The sequence below is a fragment of the Mobula birostris genome, chromosome 7 (assembly GCF_030028105.1).
Source record: "Mobula birostris isolate sMobBir1 chromosome 7, sMobBir1.hap1, whole genome shotgun sequence".
NCBI lineage: Eukaryota > Metazoa > Chordata > Chondrichthyes > Myliobatiformes > Myliobatidae > Mobula > Mobula birostris.
The window spans coordinates 155,334,838-155,351,812 of NC_092376.1; the positions used below are offsets into that span (position 1 = coordinate 155,334,838).

General features: G+C 38.4%; 1 protein-coding gene across 1 annotated transcript in view; it reads right to left on the reverse strand.

Annotated features, from left to right (window-relative positions):
• The window catches only part of LOC140200980 (phospholipid-transporting ATPase VB-like), a 98,601-nt gene that overhangs the window by 70,683 nt on the left and 10,943 nt on the right, over positions 1-16,975 (reverse strand). The window contains exons 6-9 of the mRNA XM_072264618.1: positions 15,770-15,901; positions 14,073-14,200; positions 10,411-10,663; positions 9,763-10,010 (exon numbers count right to left, since the gene is read on the reverse strand). Of these exons, the coding sequence (XP_072120719.1) occupies positions 9,763-10,010; positions 10,411-10,663; positions 14,073-14,200; positions 15,770-15,901 (761 nt within the window). The remainder of the gene's footprint in view (positions 1-9,762; positions 10,011-10,410; positions 10,664-14,072; positions 14,201-15,769; positions 15,902-16,975) is intronic.

Here is a 16,975-nt window from a genome sequence, read left to right on the forward strand (position 1 = left end):
TTTTTCACTTGGTATCTTGTTCTAGATCTTGTGTCAATCTGAACATCAGGAAGGACTTTTTAAACTCAATTTTACCTCCCTATTAACATTACCCAACATTACCTATTCAGTATCACTTCCAGAACAGAACTGGCTTTCCTGCATACCAATTAAATGAGTCAGAAGCATAATACGTTGGATTTCTTTCCTATGCCCTTCAGAATTTTCCAAACATTTTCCAGTAATGGCTAACATTTAGGCATATGCTGAACCCATTCATGCAAGGATAGAGAAGTCAAGATTGTCACTGAAAAAGGCTAGGCTAACTCTTTATCTCTTGGAACATAGGACAATGTTTAAAATGATCAGAGGCATAGATAAGGTGAACGGTAATAAACTGTTCCCCATATTAGGGGAGTCTAAAACCAGGTGGCACAAGTTTAGGATGAGAGGGGAAATATTTAAGCAAGACCTGAGGGGCAACTTTCCTTCAATATATGGAAGGCAGTGAGTACATGAAATGACTTGTCAGAGGAGGTGGTTGAGGCAGAAACAGTAGTATCATTGAAGAAGCACTTGCATAAGTACATGGAGGCGTGGGCATGGAGGGATATGCGTCAAACTAGATACAAGGGCACTTTGGTCTGCATAGCCTGGTCAGACTGAAGGATCTGAATCAGTGCGACATTGCTCTGTGACTCTTTATACTGCTCTCAACTAAATCAATATACATAAATTACATTTTAATAATGAAAGAAGAGAAAGTCCTAAAATATCTGATGCTCCTGCTCTATTCAATTTGGCAAGTTTCACTTGAACTTTACTCTTGCACTCAATCTGACTCAAGTTTTTGGTGTGCAAAAATCGAGCTCAATTTTGAATAGAGTCTGGAAATACCAATACTCATTACCTTTTATATGAGGAGATTGCTCATATCTGAAATCAATATTTGATTTTTTAAATAATAAATCAAATGTTCTGTCATTTTGTTATCACATCATCAAAACTAAGTGACATTGGAATTTGTGGAAAAGTGTATATTTCTTCCTTTATCTGTTGGTGGCATTGTAGTACAAATCCATTGATCTGAAAAAGAATATGAAAATGCAATGATCTCAAATCTTATGAACCAGATCTGATTGCACACAGAATGGGGCTCTTAAAACTCTTTTACTAAACCGTTGATTAGAGGCCATCTGAAAACAGACATTTCTGCATTATTGTCAGATCTGTGGAATGATCCTTATCGCTGGATGTTGATAAGACAGACATGGGAGTCAGAAACCAAATTAAACTGGAGGTAGGTAACACACATAAAATGCTGAAGGCTCTCAGCCCGAAATGTCGACTGTACTCTTCTCCATAGATGCTGCCTGACCTGCTGAGTTCCTATAGTATTTTGTGTGTGTTGCTTGGATTTCCAGCATCTACAAAATTTCTATTGTTTGTGATTAAACTGAAGGTGCTGAGATGTGAAACTAATGCAGAAAATGCTGAAGGAACTCAACCCAACAAGCAGGATCTGTGGAAAGAGAAAATGTTGAATATACAGGGAGCTGTGGCAGCAATGTCATTGGATGGAATCTTGATGTTACTGCTAAAAAAGCCCTAAAAGTTAAATAAAACTCTCTTCCCACATGATGCATTGAACAAGATTAATGCAGGTGAACAGCAGCAGGTGAACTTTAGGAATGCAGAGAAAGGAGTAATTCAGTAGGATTTAATTCCCTTTAAATTTATTAAAAATACTTGGTAATCCATATCAAAAAGCTTAATTTTTAATAATTGATTCAATGAGTCTCCAAAGAGTTACTAAATGTTAATCAAATTTCCAAGATGATGAGACCATAAAAACAAAAAACTGTTGTTAAGAATCAACATTTTAACTGACAATCTGTTTTATTATGTACTTACAGAACAGCAAGCAACAGTGGAATAGCAATTTTATAAGCCACTGCCAAGCTAATTTTATTAATTAGACATACCTGCTGCTGCAGCCTTGGTAGTCATTGCAACCTTGGGATTTGAAGCACAATGGTAGATTTATCAAGCAGTTTCAGCCAGAAGTGTTTAGGCTTGTAAATTGATTTCACCCTCCACTGTAATTGAAATCTATGTGTACGTGATGTGAATTACATATTTTCAATAAAAGTAGTTACAAATGAGGTTTTAGTATCACAATGGAAGATGACATCCAGACTCAATTATTCTTTCACAAAATATGCAGCAAAAGGAGACCAAGAATATGAAATAACAAACAAATTCTTTCAATTTTCTCAGTTATGAAATGCTAATCTTCTGTGCATATGATGAGGCTTCAGTGTTTTATAGGATTTTACTCTTACTGCCTGAGGTACAATGACACACAGTTGGTATGGTCTTACTAGAGACATGCAAGAATATCTGCCAACTACCAAATATCCACCAAAAAATGTTATAGACTAGTAGCTTATTAAGTTAACTGGCATACAATAAGCTGGATTCTTAAATACAAAGATAAATGCTAATAATTAGGTTCTAGGATTCTATTTTCAAAGATCCAATATTTTTAACATCACATGTCATAAGCAAGATGTTCTGGCAATGCATATATATTAACTCTGCCATTCCCTGGATATTGTTAGCCATGTAGGAATCAATAATTTTTAGGAACAATTTTATAATTATTAAACCTTTAGTGGTATTAGAATAAAAGGGAGGTGAGAGTTGATATTGGACCACTGGGGAATGATGTTGTTGAGGTAGTAATGGGCGACAAAGAAATGGCAGATGAACTTAGTAAGTACTTAGCCTCATGCTTTACTGTGGAAGACACATCCGGAGGGCCATGAGCGTCAGAGAGCAGGAGTAAGCGCCATTTCAATTAAAAAAGGAAAAAGTGCTAGGCAAACTCAAAGGTCTTAAGGTGGATGTCACCTGGACCAGATGGACTACATCCCAGAGTCCTAAAAGAGGTTGTTGAGGAGATAATGGATGTATTGGTCATCATCTTTTGAGAATCACTTGATTCTGGCATCGTCCACTTGCATGGAAGATTGCAAATATCATGCCACTCTTTAAGAAGGGAGGAAACTATAGGCCAATCAGTCTATCCTCAGTGGTTAGGAAGTGTTGGAGTCTATGATTAAGGATGAGGTTTCAGGGTACTTGGAGACTAATGATAAAGTAAGTCAAAGTCAGCATGGTTTCTGTCAAGGGAAATCTTGCCTGACAAATCTGTTAGAGTTCTTCGAGGAAGTAACAAGCAGGGTGGACAAAGGAAAGGAAGTGAATCTCATTTGCTTGGATTGTCAGAAGGCATTTGATAAGGTACCACATCTGAGACTTCTTCACAAGATAAAATCCTTTGGCATTACTGGAAAGATACTGGCATGGATAGCAGAACGGCTGACAGACAGGAGACAGCAAGTGGGAATAAAAGGGGCCTTTTCTGGTTGGCTGCCAGTAACTAGTGGTGTTCCTCAGGGGTCACTATTGGGACCGTTACTTTTCACATTGTTTGTCAATGATTTAGATAATGATGTCTTTGTGGCAAAGACTGTGGATGATACAAAGATGGGTAGAGGGGTAGGTAATGCTAAGGAAGCAAAATGATTGCTGAAGAACTTAGACAAATAGGAAGAATGGGTAAAAACTGTGGCAAATGGAATACAGTATTGGGAAATGTATGATAATGCATTTTGGTAAAAGGAACAACAGTTATCTAAAAGCAGACCATTATCTAAATGGGAAGAAAATTCAAACATCAGAGGTGCAAAGGGACTTAGGAGTCCTCGTGCAAGACTCCCTGATGGTTAATCCACAGGCTGAGTCTGTGCTAAAGAAGGCAAATGCAATGTTGGCATTTATTTCAAAGAGAATAGAATAAAAAAAAACAAGGAGATAATGCTGAAACTTTATAAGACACTAGTTCGGACACAGTTGGTGTATTGTCAACAGTTTTGGGCCCCTTATCTCAGAAAGGATGTATTGTCATTGAAGAGACTCCAGAGGTGGTTTATAAGGATGATTCCAAGAATGAAGGGGTTAACATATGAGGAGAGTTTGGCAGCTTTGGACCTGTACTTGTTGGAATTTAGAAGAATGCGTGGGATCTCATTGAAACTACCAAATGTTGAATAGACTAGAAAAGGTGGATGTTTCCTCTGGTGGGGGCATCCAGAACTAGAAGGCACAGCCTTAGAATTGCGGGGCAACCTTTTAGCACAGAGATAAGGAGGATACTTTTTTTTAGCCAAAGAGTGATGAATCTGTGGGATGCTCTGCCACAGACTGAGGTGGAGGGCAAATCCATGAGTATACTTAAAGCAGAAGTTGACAGATTCCATCTAGGGATTATAGTGAGAGGGCAGGTGTATGGGGATGAATGGCATCCAGGATCAGCCATGATGAAATGGTGGAGTGGACTCAAAGGGCTAAATGGCCTAATTCTGTTCCTTTATTTTATGGTCTTATTAACATCATGCAATGAATTGGGAACTACTATTGGCTTAAAAAAACATCTCTGAATTTGTTCTTATCAGGAGAGAAAAAAAAATACATATGTGACATGGCAAAAGAACTGCGAAGTAGAATAATTTTGTAAATTACACCAAAGGGCCGTACTAGGCTCAAGTGAAGTCAAGCTTATTTGATGTGCACAAGTACAGTAAGGCACTGGTACAATGAAAAACTGGTTTGCAGTTGCATCACAGGCTCGTAGATTCAGACAAGATATAAGTTACCTATAAATTACATAAGACAATGAAGAAAAGCAGACTGTGCAAAACAAGAAATTAGTGCAAGATAAGAGGCAAGTTCATGGTAATGCAAGAGGTGGTCTGTTGTGAGCCATTGTCGAGGTAGGCTTAATGGGACAGATGGTTTCTGCTTGAGCAACATTAGTGAATTTACTATGATAATGCCATTCTCAGTGGGTGAATAACCCCTTGATTTACTAACCAAAGTGTGGAGATGTTTACCCATGGAGTGTAGTTAATTCCCAAATTAGATTTGGATGAAACTTGATCACTTGGGATTTTTGACAGTAAACTATTAGTGAATAACAAGTTTGTTACTGCATAAAGAATTCATATAAAGTATAAACATGAAAGTGAAAGATAAAAGGAGTGCTTCAAATGACAAGATAAATTTATTTATGTGCTAATATGTCTTAGTTCCTTTTCATCCCTCATTAACAACATCTGTCCATCATTATCATACCCAAACTAACAGAATAATTCTCAAAAAATACCTCATCAAATTTCACGCCTTGCCTCAGACATGAAGAGGAGGTGTGGACAAATTCCATTGTCACTGTTAATCAGAATATGAATCCAATTATTGTGGCCAAAACACTTTAGATGGGTGAGCAAATGAATATGTAAAATCGACTTGAGTCAACAAATCCAGGCTAGAGGCCATTTTGTAGATTGTGGTGGTGTGGTTGATTTGCTTGTGGAATTGTTACCTCACAGCTCATGTGGCATAGATTCAATTCTGATTTAATTGCTTTCTGTAAGGAGTTTGCAGGAGATCCCTCTCACTGTATGGAATGGTGTAGTTTCTATCCACAGTGCAAATGCACATTGATAGTGACTGGCCACTGTAAGTTGTCTCTAGTGTGTTCATGCAGGTTTCAGAATCTGAGGGTATTGTGGGGAAAATAATCTAGGACAAGTGCAAATCGACATTTTATGGTCATTGAGAACTCAGTGGGCTGAATGGGAATGCCAAGTTACTATGTTATATCACTCTACATTTCTATCCTAGATTTTTAAAAAATGCATTAGTTTTTCCTTACACATATTTACATACAAGTTTGGCAGGGAAACGAGTCAATATGAAAACAGCAGATAGCTTGAACTGAGCTTTAATAATCTGCATTGAATTTAACCACATATAAATTCCCATGAAATCATTTGACATAGGAACAGAATTATACCATTCAACACATTGTGTCTGCTCCCCCATTTGATCATGGCTAATTTATTATTCTCTCTCAGTCCCATTCACTTGCCTTCTCCTCCACCCCCACCCCGTGACCTTTACACACCCTTACAAATCAAGAACCATCAACCTCTGCTTTAAATATACTTTACGTCTTTGCTTCCATAGCTATCTGTGGCAATGACTTCCACAGCTTTACCTTCCTCTAGCTAAAGAAATTTCTCTTCATCTCTTCTTTTAAAACAATTTTGGGCTTTCTCAACCTTATTCAAGATTCCAAGGAGTCTTTCAATGGTTATGGCCAGTGGTCAGCTGAATATCTAACAGAGTCTGCAATTTAGGTTTGTTTTTTTTCTGCATGACAAGATGCTGAGAGTGAAAGCCAAATAACACAGCATTGAGGGAAAGGAATTTGTGGAACCAGAGTAAACAAAATAGAACAAATTTGCATCTCCCTTACCAATTGTATTGGAATATTATGAAATAAATAATGCAAAAAGTGAAAAAGAAGAATTTAATGATAAAGGAAATATCAAATAATAACAATAGATATTTGAGAAAGTGGGAAAGAGATCAAGGAACAAAATATGAAATATTAAAAAATAAGCTTTCTTTATAGTTAAATGATAATTTTTCAAGAAGTGAAACACTGCATTTGTGGAAGTTAATTGTATTGCCTGGGAGTTGTTTAGTTGTAATCATCAAATGTCACATTGTTTAAATTACATCAACTTTATCATGTGTTTAGCTTGTATCCAATATTCAAACAACAATCTCATCCTACTCAATGCATTTCAAATAGAAGATGGACAGCACAATGCCATTTTCTTGAAGCTGCTGGCAAACTCAGATAATATATTCACATAAGTAATAAATATATTGTGAGATTTACAGGTATCACATCATTACATTATTCCAGGTACTGAACTGAATCTAGAGGAATGAATGTAAATCGGTATGAGGCATATTTCATAGCTTTAACATTGCAAAGATTAATTTCAGTGTTCTGTAAAACTGTTGGAAATGTTTGGAGAATATAGACAGTTTATTTAAATGTCCCAGGGGCACAACATTGATTAAAATATTTAGATTGTGTGCATAGTCTCATTATACTCTTCCCTGAATGGGATATGAACATTAAGTTGGGCAGCATTTACAAAAGAAACCATATTATATGGTTGGGTATGAAATATGGTCTCAATTTCAGTGCTAATGCGCCAAATGCCAACCAGGAATTCAGCTGACTTGTTTGTGTTGAAGAGCAGTCCGTAATGATTTATACCGTGTGACGAGAATACACATAAATTAAGATGTTAGCTGGCCTGGGCTGGCACCAGTGGGATCAACAGTTGGTCTGCCACTTGTCTTCAGGAGAAAGAGAGATAAGGAAAACAATGGAGCAGCATTTGGAGATGTTAATGAAGGGACGGGAGAGAGTAACGGAAGGAGAGCTGTCAAGATCGGCTCCCCCTTTGAACCCTGAACTGTTTGAAGTGATGGAGAGGCGATACCCCAGCAGGGTGATAAAAAGGGACAGGTTCGCTAAGGCAACACACACATGACACCCCGAGGTAACGAGACCCTGGAAGCTGTACATCTCCCACAAGTCGGTGGGAAGTTTTGGACGGCTGGTCGCGGGATCAAGCCATAGACGCTCAGGGTGGAAAGGCACGATCGGTGGGAACCTGGTGTGTGTCCACCCTTGCCTGGGTGCCAGGTTCACAGCAGAGAAACGATCGTATCTGGACACGGAGGGGTCACGGTCAGTGACCTCAGATGACATCACAAAGGGCTCGCCTGAAAGCTGATTGCGAAGAATATCGAAGGTCTGTGTGGAAGCCGTTTGAATATTCATTCGTTTTGCTCTCTCTCTCCTTCCCCCCACTGTCCATCTCCCACAGCAACGATTACTGCGAACTGAACTGAACTAAATTGAACTGAACTTTGCGTCACTTTGAAACTGGTCATTTACCCCTAGACAACGATAGTGCTTGATTGATCCTGTTATCTTAATTCTGTGTACATGTGTGTTTATCATTGCTGAACTGTTGCATTTATTATCCTTTTGATTAGAGTACTGTGTTGCTTGTTTCTTTAATAAAACTTTCTTAGTTCTAGTAATCCAGACTCCAACTGAGTGATCCATTTCTGCTGGTTTGGCAACCCAGTTACGGGGTACGTAACAACTGCAATTTACTCCAATTCCCTCTCTCCCCGCACTGAACTGTCCAATGTAGACTTGGCGTTTTCTTAGCCATGTAGCAGAGAATAAATAATCCAATATTTGAATAATCCAAATGTTGTAGAACTCTTGTGATACTGTCTTGTAAAACAATGTAGCGATTTCCAGAGTATTTATTTTGTAAATTGATTGTATTCTCCTCTCTGAATGTCTCATGCTGCCTGCATAGTGTGGCTCAATTTACTTCAGTTGCAAAAGAGTTAAATAATTATTGTGGGACAGGAGAAGAATGTACTCACACTTTCAAGTTACTGCTCTTTCCCTGTTCATTCCCCATAGTCTTGAAAATGATGAAGCTTCAAGTAACTGCTCTATTGCCTTTTTAGAAGCACCAACTGGCGCTGTTTCCAACATTCTTTCAGACAGTTAATTCAGATATCCCGATTACACACATAATACCTCTATCTTTTGATCATGACTCTAAATTTGAGCCTCTGGTTCTTGTACCAATCACTGCTCCACTTTATTACTCCAAATCTATTATTACATTATATGCCTCCATGAACTATTTTATTGCTATGCTCATGAAAATAATTGCCGGGTGGCCAGTTCACTTCCAGAATGGCAGAGTAAGGTCAAATTCCATTCCCGCTCTGTACAGTGGTGTCAAGAAAACGACCTCACCCCCAATGTCACAAAAACAAAGGAGCGGGTTGTGGACTATAGGGGGAATGCAGTCAGGCTAACCCCTATTGACATCAGTAGATCTGGGGTTGAGAGGCTGAACAGCTTTACGTTCTTCGGCCTACACATCACCGAGGATCTCATGTTGTCTGTGCATACTGGCTGTGTGGTGAAAAAGGCACAACAGCACCTCTTTCACCTCAGACGGTTGACGAAGTTTGGTAGGGGCTCCCAAATCCTAAGAACTTTGTTTAGGGGCACAATTGAGGGCATCCTGACTGGCTGCATCACTGCCTGGTATGGGAACTATACTTTCCTCAATCGCAGGACTCTGCAGAGAGTGGTGCGGACGGCCCAGCACAACTGTAGGTGTGAACTTCCCACTAATCAGGACATTTACAAAGACAGGTGTGTAAAAAGGGCCTGAAGGATCACTGGGGACCCGAGTCACCCCAACCACAAACTGTTCCAGTGCTACCATCTGGGAAACAGTACCGCAGCGTAAAAGCCAGAACCAGCAAGCTCTGGAACAGCTTCTTCCACCAGGCTATCAGACTGATTAATTCATGCTGATACAATTGTACTTCTATGTTATATTGACTGTCCTGTTGTACATACTATTTATTATAAATTACTATAAATTGCATATTGCACATTTAGATGGAGATGTAACATAAAGATTTTTACTCCTCATGTATATGAAGGATGTAAGTAATAAGGTCAATTCAAATCATTTCAAATACACAGATTGCTGCTTACCAATCGAGTGCAGAAATTCCTGACAACCATCTCCTTAAGGAAGTTGCATTATGATAATTTGTAGCCTTCTTGTTCCAGTCCTCACTCAGCATGGGACAAGTTAATTTATAATTTTAATCTGATATGTTATTTCTTATAGGGATTAGATTGTAAAATATGTCCAGGCTCAGAGAACAAGTGATTTTCTCAAATCAGAATTTATGCAAATATGCAGTATTTATTTTACTTACAATTGAGCTGTTTAATGCCGCTTTCTGGGTAGGGATGTTACCACCAGACATCATCGACTCCTTATGACTTTCAACAGTGGGACGCTGCTGCTGGGAACAGATATTGTGCGATTGCTTCACAAATCTTGTACTCTTCGGCCTCAAATGTGACGCACTGTTCTGGTGGCTGGTGATGGGGCCTAAGGTCTCCAACTGTGGTCCTTCCTTATCCAAGAAATCCGGCTGTGTGCATGTAGATAAATGTTTGGCTAAATGAAAAATCATTCAGAGAATTCACAGGATTATTAAATTGCAAGTTATTAACATACTTTATACACTTCATTGTCAGAGTTAAATACATGATGTTGGAAATGAATGGAGTGGGAAATACTGACTGCAAAGGCATCTTACTTCGATGTCTCTGAAAAGAGGAAATTATCAAAAAAATTTTATCTCTGAATTATTTAGACCAATGGACACCAAGCATCAGTCCATCTTATAGCCTTAACTTTCATTTGTTTCTGCATGTCATATACATTCTGCTTTATTAAATATTTGTAGCTCATTTAAATTATCTCAGCAACAGAAATTAAATCAAAACATGATGAAAGTTCCTTTAATTTCTATATAAATTAAATATATTAATACTCATAAGGTTGTGATGCTTACTACATTCATTATGTTGAAACTCTGTACCCATAATGCTACAGTGACGAAAGGCCATTTTGTTTTCAGTAAGCGTTCCAGTCTTATCAGAGAAAATATATTGTATCTGACCAAGGTCCTCAGTGATATTCAAAGCTCGGCACTCCAGGCGTGTATTTGTCCTTTCATCGTACAGATCAGCATCATTGCATATGAAGAATATTTGACCCAACTTTACTAGCTCAATGGAAACGTACAAAGAGATAGGAATTAAGACCTGTCAATAAAAGCAAACGTAATTAAGCAGCCAATTTCACAGAAAGCTATGTGAATATTCTTGAACAATCTTTTAATGAAATTAATACATACATATGCTACGTTCTACTGTTTGAATGTGCAATTTTCCGGAGCTTGGTAATCTGTTTCAACAGAGCTCAAATATTGATCTGAAATCTCTTCAGAGCTCTGACACTTTGAGTTTACATGATGTAGTGAAATAAAAACTCATTGATAATGGTTTCTGCTATCTCTACCATATGTCCTCCCAAAAATACTTATAACCTCTCCCATGGAGACATAGCTGCCAGTTTATCTAAATGATCCTAAATCACATTTGCATAACATGCTGTAAATAGTTATATTCATCACAAAGATTTTTACAGAGTTTTGCACTGACAACACACGATGATCTCATGGTGTTTTGAAAGTCTGATGAATGGAACCATAAGAGAGTCTTTGTACAGATATAGAATGGCATTATTGAAACTAAGAACAAGCTGACCAAAGGAGTTGAAAGTTTCTGCACTGTGGTAACTTACGACATGATCAAACTGGTAAGCTGGCACCAATATTTAGCATTTTAAAACAGCTCCTTCAGTAAAGTTTCAGTGAATTGAAAAAGATGTGCCTTAACTATGTACAAAATCTGTAGTTGTGTGTGTGTGTGCGAGCAGACATTCAATACACTCAGTGACCACTATATTAGGTACCTAATAAGCTCACTCACTTCAAGATTTCATGTGTTCTGCATTCAGAGATGCTCTTCTACACACCGCTGTTGCAACGTGTGTTTATTTGAGTTACTGATAACTTCATGTCATCTTGAACAAGTCTGGCCATTCTCCTCTAATCTTTCATTAAGCAAGGTGTTTTTGCCCACAGAACTGCCATTCACTACTGCGTCCGGTGCTCCCGATGTGGTCTTCTATATATTGGCGAGACCCGACGCAGGCTGGGAGATCGTTTCGCTGAACACCTATGCTCTGTCCGCCAGAGAAAGCAGGATCTCCCAGTGGCCACCCATTTTCATTCCACGTCCCATTCCTATTCTGATATGTCTATCCACGGCCTCCTCTACTGTAAAGATGACGCCACACTTAGGTTGGAGGAACAACACCTTATATTCTGTCTGGGTAGCCTCCAACCTGATGGCATGAACATTGACTTCTCAAACTTCCACTAATGCCTCACCTTCCCCTAGTACCCCATCCGTTATTTATTTATTTATATACACACATTCTTTTTCTCTCTCTCCTTTTTCTCCCTCTGTCCCTCTCACTATACCCCTTGCCCATGCTCTGGGTTTTCCCCCCCTCCCCCTTTTCTTTCTCCCTAGGCCTCCTGTCCCATGATCCTCTCATATCCCTTTTGCCAATCAACTTTCTAGCTCTTGGCTCCATCCCTCCCCCTCCTGTCTTCTCCTATCATTTTGGATCTCCCCCTCCCCCTCCCACTTTCCAAACTCTTACTAGCTCTTCTTTCAGTTAGTCCTGACGAAGGGTCTTGGCCCGAAACGTCGACTGCACCTCTTCCTAGAGATGCTGCCTGGCCTGCTGCGTTCACCAGCAAATTTTATATGTGTTGCTTGAAATTCCAGTATCTGCAGATTTCCTTGTGTTTGCCATTCACTAGATTTCTTTTTTTTTGTTCGCACCGTTCACTGTAAGCTCTAGAGACTGTGGTGCATGGAAATCCCAAGAGATTATCAGTTTTTGAGGTACTCAAACTATCCCATCTGGCACCAGCAATCAGTCCATGGCCAAAGTCACTTAGGTCACATTTCTTCCCCATTCTGAGGTTTGGTCTGAACAACAAATGAACCCCTTGACCATGTCCGCATGCTTTTAAGCAATGAGTTGTTGCCACTTGATTGGCTGGTTAGGTATTTGCATTAATGAATAGTTGTACAGGTGTACTTAAAGGTCATTGTCCATTGACCTTCAAGTCTGGTTTCACATTGGGCTGAAATGTATTCACATTTTGCCAGTGACCTGGAAGAGATCTGGCAGCAAAATGCTCCAAGCAGGTCAGCACGTTCCTATACAATGATGCAGGAGTATAGAATATGCTGTAAATTGGATGCCTCTTTCCACTCATAGATTTATCCCATGTCCAGGGTGACGCACAAACACTTCCAAGCTGAGTGGTCAGGTAAAACTCATATCTTGCCCATCAGCTTTAGGCAAGCGAGGAAGCAAAGGTAAGTAGCTTTTTACCCTCCCTTATTTCAATTATTAATATGTAGGAACTAAATTACATCAGTTACATTTGTTTTATAAGTATAATTATACTTCGTTTTAAAACTATTGAATTGCATTTTAATTGCTGCGTCTTTTTATTAGATTCAACGATAAACATTTGGAGGCTATTTGGAGCATAGACGATCACAAGGTCTAGTGCAGGAGTGCAAACCTACAACATGTATAAGCATTTTGTTGTCTGCCTCTCATCGATTCTTTAAGCCCATCCCAAAATAAAAAGATACATGTCGATCATCTTTACTGTAAAATGAAGCAAAGAATGACTTTTTACAACCCAAGAGCAGTGAGATGTTTCCACAGGAAATGTCTCATGCCGTCCTGGCACCAGCTAGATGGTTGTGAGAACATGTGATATTGGATAATACGTTTCGAAAGCCTCGCAGACCTGGTTTACTTATCAGTATTTGGGTAGTAAAAGGTTACGATAACACTATTTAGAAAAGATCTTAAAATATTAATATTAATAATTCTTGAACAAGTCTTCTGAAACACTTCATTTATTTTAATGTCTCTCTTATACTTTTTTAAATAATAAAACAGTGAATACACATAAATAAGCAACAGGACATCCATTTTAAGAAAAGTCTATCATTATTGTTAGTAATTTATTAATCAATGATAATCTCTGTTCAAAATTAGCATAACATGCAAGAGAATATTTTTTTGAGAATTTTTTTTAAGAATATTATCGCCAATTTGGAAAAAATGCTCTCAAAAGATTCACTACCCCTGGTCTGGGATGTTACAGGACTGGGCCTCATGTTATGCAACTTGAGGTCTGGTCACACATGCAGATTACACCGGTTCATGAGGTGGCTGTAGTAGAAAGACCTCAAATACAGATAGATCCACAAGCCTACAAAGGATAGTGTGGTCACAGGATTCCTAAGGAATCTGCAGGCTAGAGCAAGGATGCTATGGCAAACTAACCATTAATTAAGCTTGGAACTTGAATTAAGATCAAGCTTATATGTACATCCATGTAACTTTTTTTTCCCCCAAAACAAAAGTAAACATCAGTATGTTTTCAATCTTAGAGTAACTGCTTGGTCAACAGGCCTCATGATTTAAGTATTCCAAACATGCAAGTCATTCATATATAAACAGATACAGACAAAATAACAGTCCAAATTTTATATGATTTACCTGCAATAGTATCACCATTGTCAGAAATGCATGGAAAAAAGACATAACAGATGAAATGAAGCTGCCATTCTGGTCTGGGAGCTCAAATGGAGACAATGAAGGGAGAGTTCCAACCCAAATTCTATGACCTAACATGAAAATGTATGGTTAAAGGAAACATATCATTTAGTAAAGTGCATGTTGTCAAGCTATAGTATTAATTGTTCAGTGAATTGACAAAAAGTAAGCTTAAGTTGTGTCAGAGAACTGAAATCACACTTTAGTTTAAATATTAGGAATACAAATGCCTATGAAAGCAGGTGAATACCCTGAGGTAAATGACTCACCTTCTGAATTTTCAAAGCTTACTACTATGCAGAAAGCAGGAATGAGTTGGAATACCATGTACAGTATCTGTCTGGATGAAGATAGTATGCTTGTGCACTGGAAATGACGTTAAACAATCTTGAATCTTGAATGAAGAGAGCTCCAACAGGTAAGAACTCATGACTGTACTGTTTGAAAATAACACTCCTCGTTGGCACTCTGTCAACTACCATAAATGTTCACTGCTCCACTATTGACTTACAGTGGCCACATCATGTACCATATACAACGTACACTCTAGTTACTATTGCCACTAACAGAGATCTCATGACCTTCAGCATGAAGGAGCATAAGAGAAGCAAATGCAAGGGAAAACCATCACCAGCAGATTCCCCCCAAAATCACACAATAAACTGGTATGGAAATATATTGCCCTCCTTTCTTTGTCATGAGATCTAAATCCTGGAACTGCCACCACATTCCAACCCCCACCCTGCCCCAATGACATTATGAGAATGCATTCAAAAAGTTATGAAGTGGTTTCCTACCACCTCTTCAATTAATAGTAACCTTACCAATCACACATGCTTCCACAAATAAATGGAACACAAGCAATTTGCCATAGTGTTTGTCATTGCTATCTATTTAGCTGGTCTGACTGTCAAAACATTACCAAAATGCATCAACGCATCATGAATGAGGTATCATTCCATCTTCTCTGAAGATTTCTTTGCCCCTTCAAATCAAATCTTTTCAGTGGCAGTATTAGGACATGGAATGATGTGTACTCATTTGCAGATCAGTCCTCATTGACAGAGTAAGGAGGCTGAATTACTCTGGCACTGGAAGCATTCTGACACATTGAATTTCTTTTAAATGAGATTTATTCTGCACACTTTGAACAAATATAATGGAATACAACCAACAATGTAGATAACCAAACAAGTATACTTATTTCAGTAGGCTTTAAATTGTTCTTGATAAATATTGAATGCCTGCAATCTGCCTCAAAATAAAAATGCTCATTTCTTCAAATTTTGCAATCTATTTTGCTTATTTAAACTCATCATTATCAATAGTGTAGTTCTTGGCAATTACAAGAAAAATAAAATAAAATAAATATTTTAAGAAGATGAACTGTTAAAGATCCAGGCAAATGAGCATGTCATTTCCTTGCCCCATCGACACAAGTTATTTAACGTGTTAACTCAGACTTTTAACTATAACTGTAGTAAAGAACAATCCACTTTGCCACTCTGCATAGTCACATTCCTACTGGAAATGATCACTGACCATAGTAACCAGGTTTAATTATTCCAATAATTTCAACTTAACTAAACCAGTCCATTTGCAACTACAAAGGTAAAGGATGGTACATTGGAACATCTTACCTATTGCTCCTATGCTGCACATAATCAGCAATAGAATCAAACAGTATATGACATCAGTGTTCATTTTTCTCTCCAACTTACTGTGCTTGCAGCGAGCTCCATTATTATTAAGCATTGCTTTGGTCTCATGGCCTGAAACATGCACATTAAAAAATGGTTGAAAACCCTCATCCATTTCACTACCTTAGATAATAATTCATCTGTAGCCTGTACATTAGAAATTACTTTAAGGCTTCTGATCAGTTAAAATCTTACCATCCCAGTTATTTATGTTAAATATTAATTCATTGGGAGATTGCACAGGAATACAAGATGCTTACTTTTTCAATTCATACATTTATTGTAAGAACACAACAATACAACTGTTGTCACTTCCATCGTCTTTTCAAAGTAGTTTTCAAGCTCTCCTGAGCTGCAGAATCTTTGCTTTGCCTAAAGGGGTAACCTGACCTCTGCAAAACACGTCAGCTAGTATAGCAGATAATGTGCTGAAACAAAACTTCATTCTTTATTCAAATTTCTGTCAATAAGGGAGAACATGCTGAAGGCTGTACTAGTCCATGCAACTCTTGAAAAAATAAGCTTAGATGATAGTGTCATCAAAAATCAGGATGTTGATGGTCTGGAAACATTAACCTGCACTTCTTGACTGATCAGCTGGACACTTCAGTATTTGCTGGATTCTGGCAGTGTATACAATAGCACTATGACCAATTATATTGAGAGCCATATGATGTTTCTTCAAGGACTGTGGCAACATATTAAAGCTGAAGTGTAGTTCTGAACATTTATAGTTTGCCTCTTTGAAAAAATGTGTTTCTTAAAAAAAAAACTGGCATTGCAGGGTCAGATGAAATCAATCGCTGGTACTTATAAGTTCTGTTTCTGGATGTGAGCTGTTCTTGGCAGTACTGGCATTTCTTGCCCAAATCCATTTGACCTGCTGTTCATCCATTTAAGGAGGAAGGCAAGTGTCAGCAGTGTTGGTGTGAGATTGACGTCACATATTGCCACCCTGACTATTGATAGTGGGCTTCCTTCCCTGAAATTGGGGATTATGAGTGGTACCCTAATGTTCTAGGTGCTGGGGTGGGGATGCCTCTCTGCCAAAGGAGGTGTAAGGCAGAACTTCCCTCTGCTAGCCTGCAGGACACCTCTGAGCAAGGTGTAGCCATGGGCGGATAGTCATATGAGCAGTTATTGCAT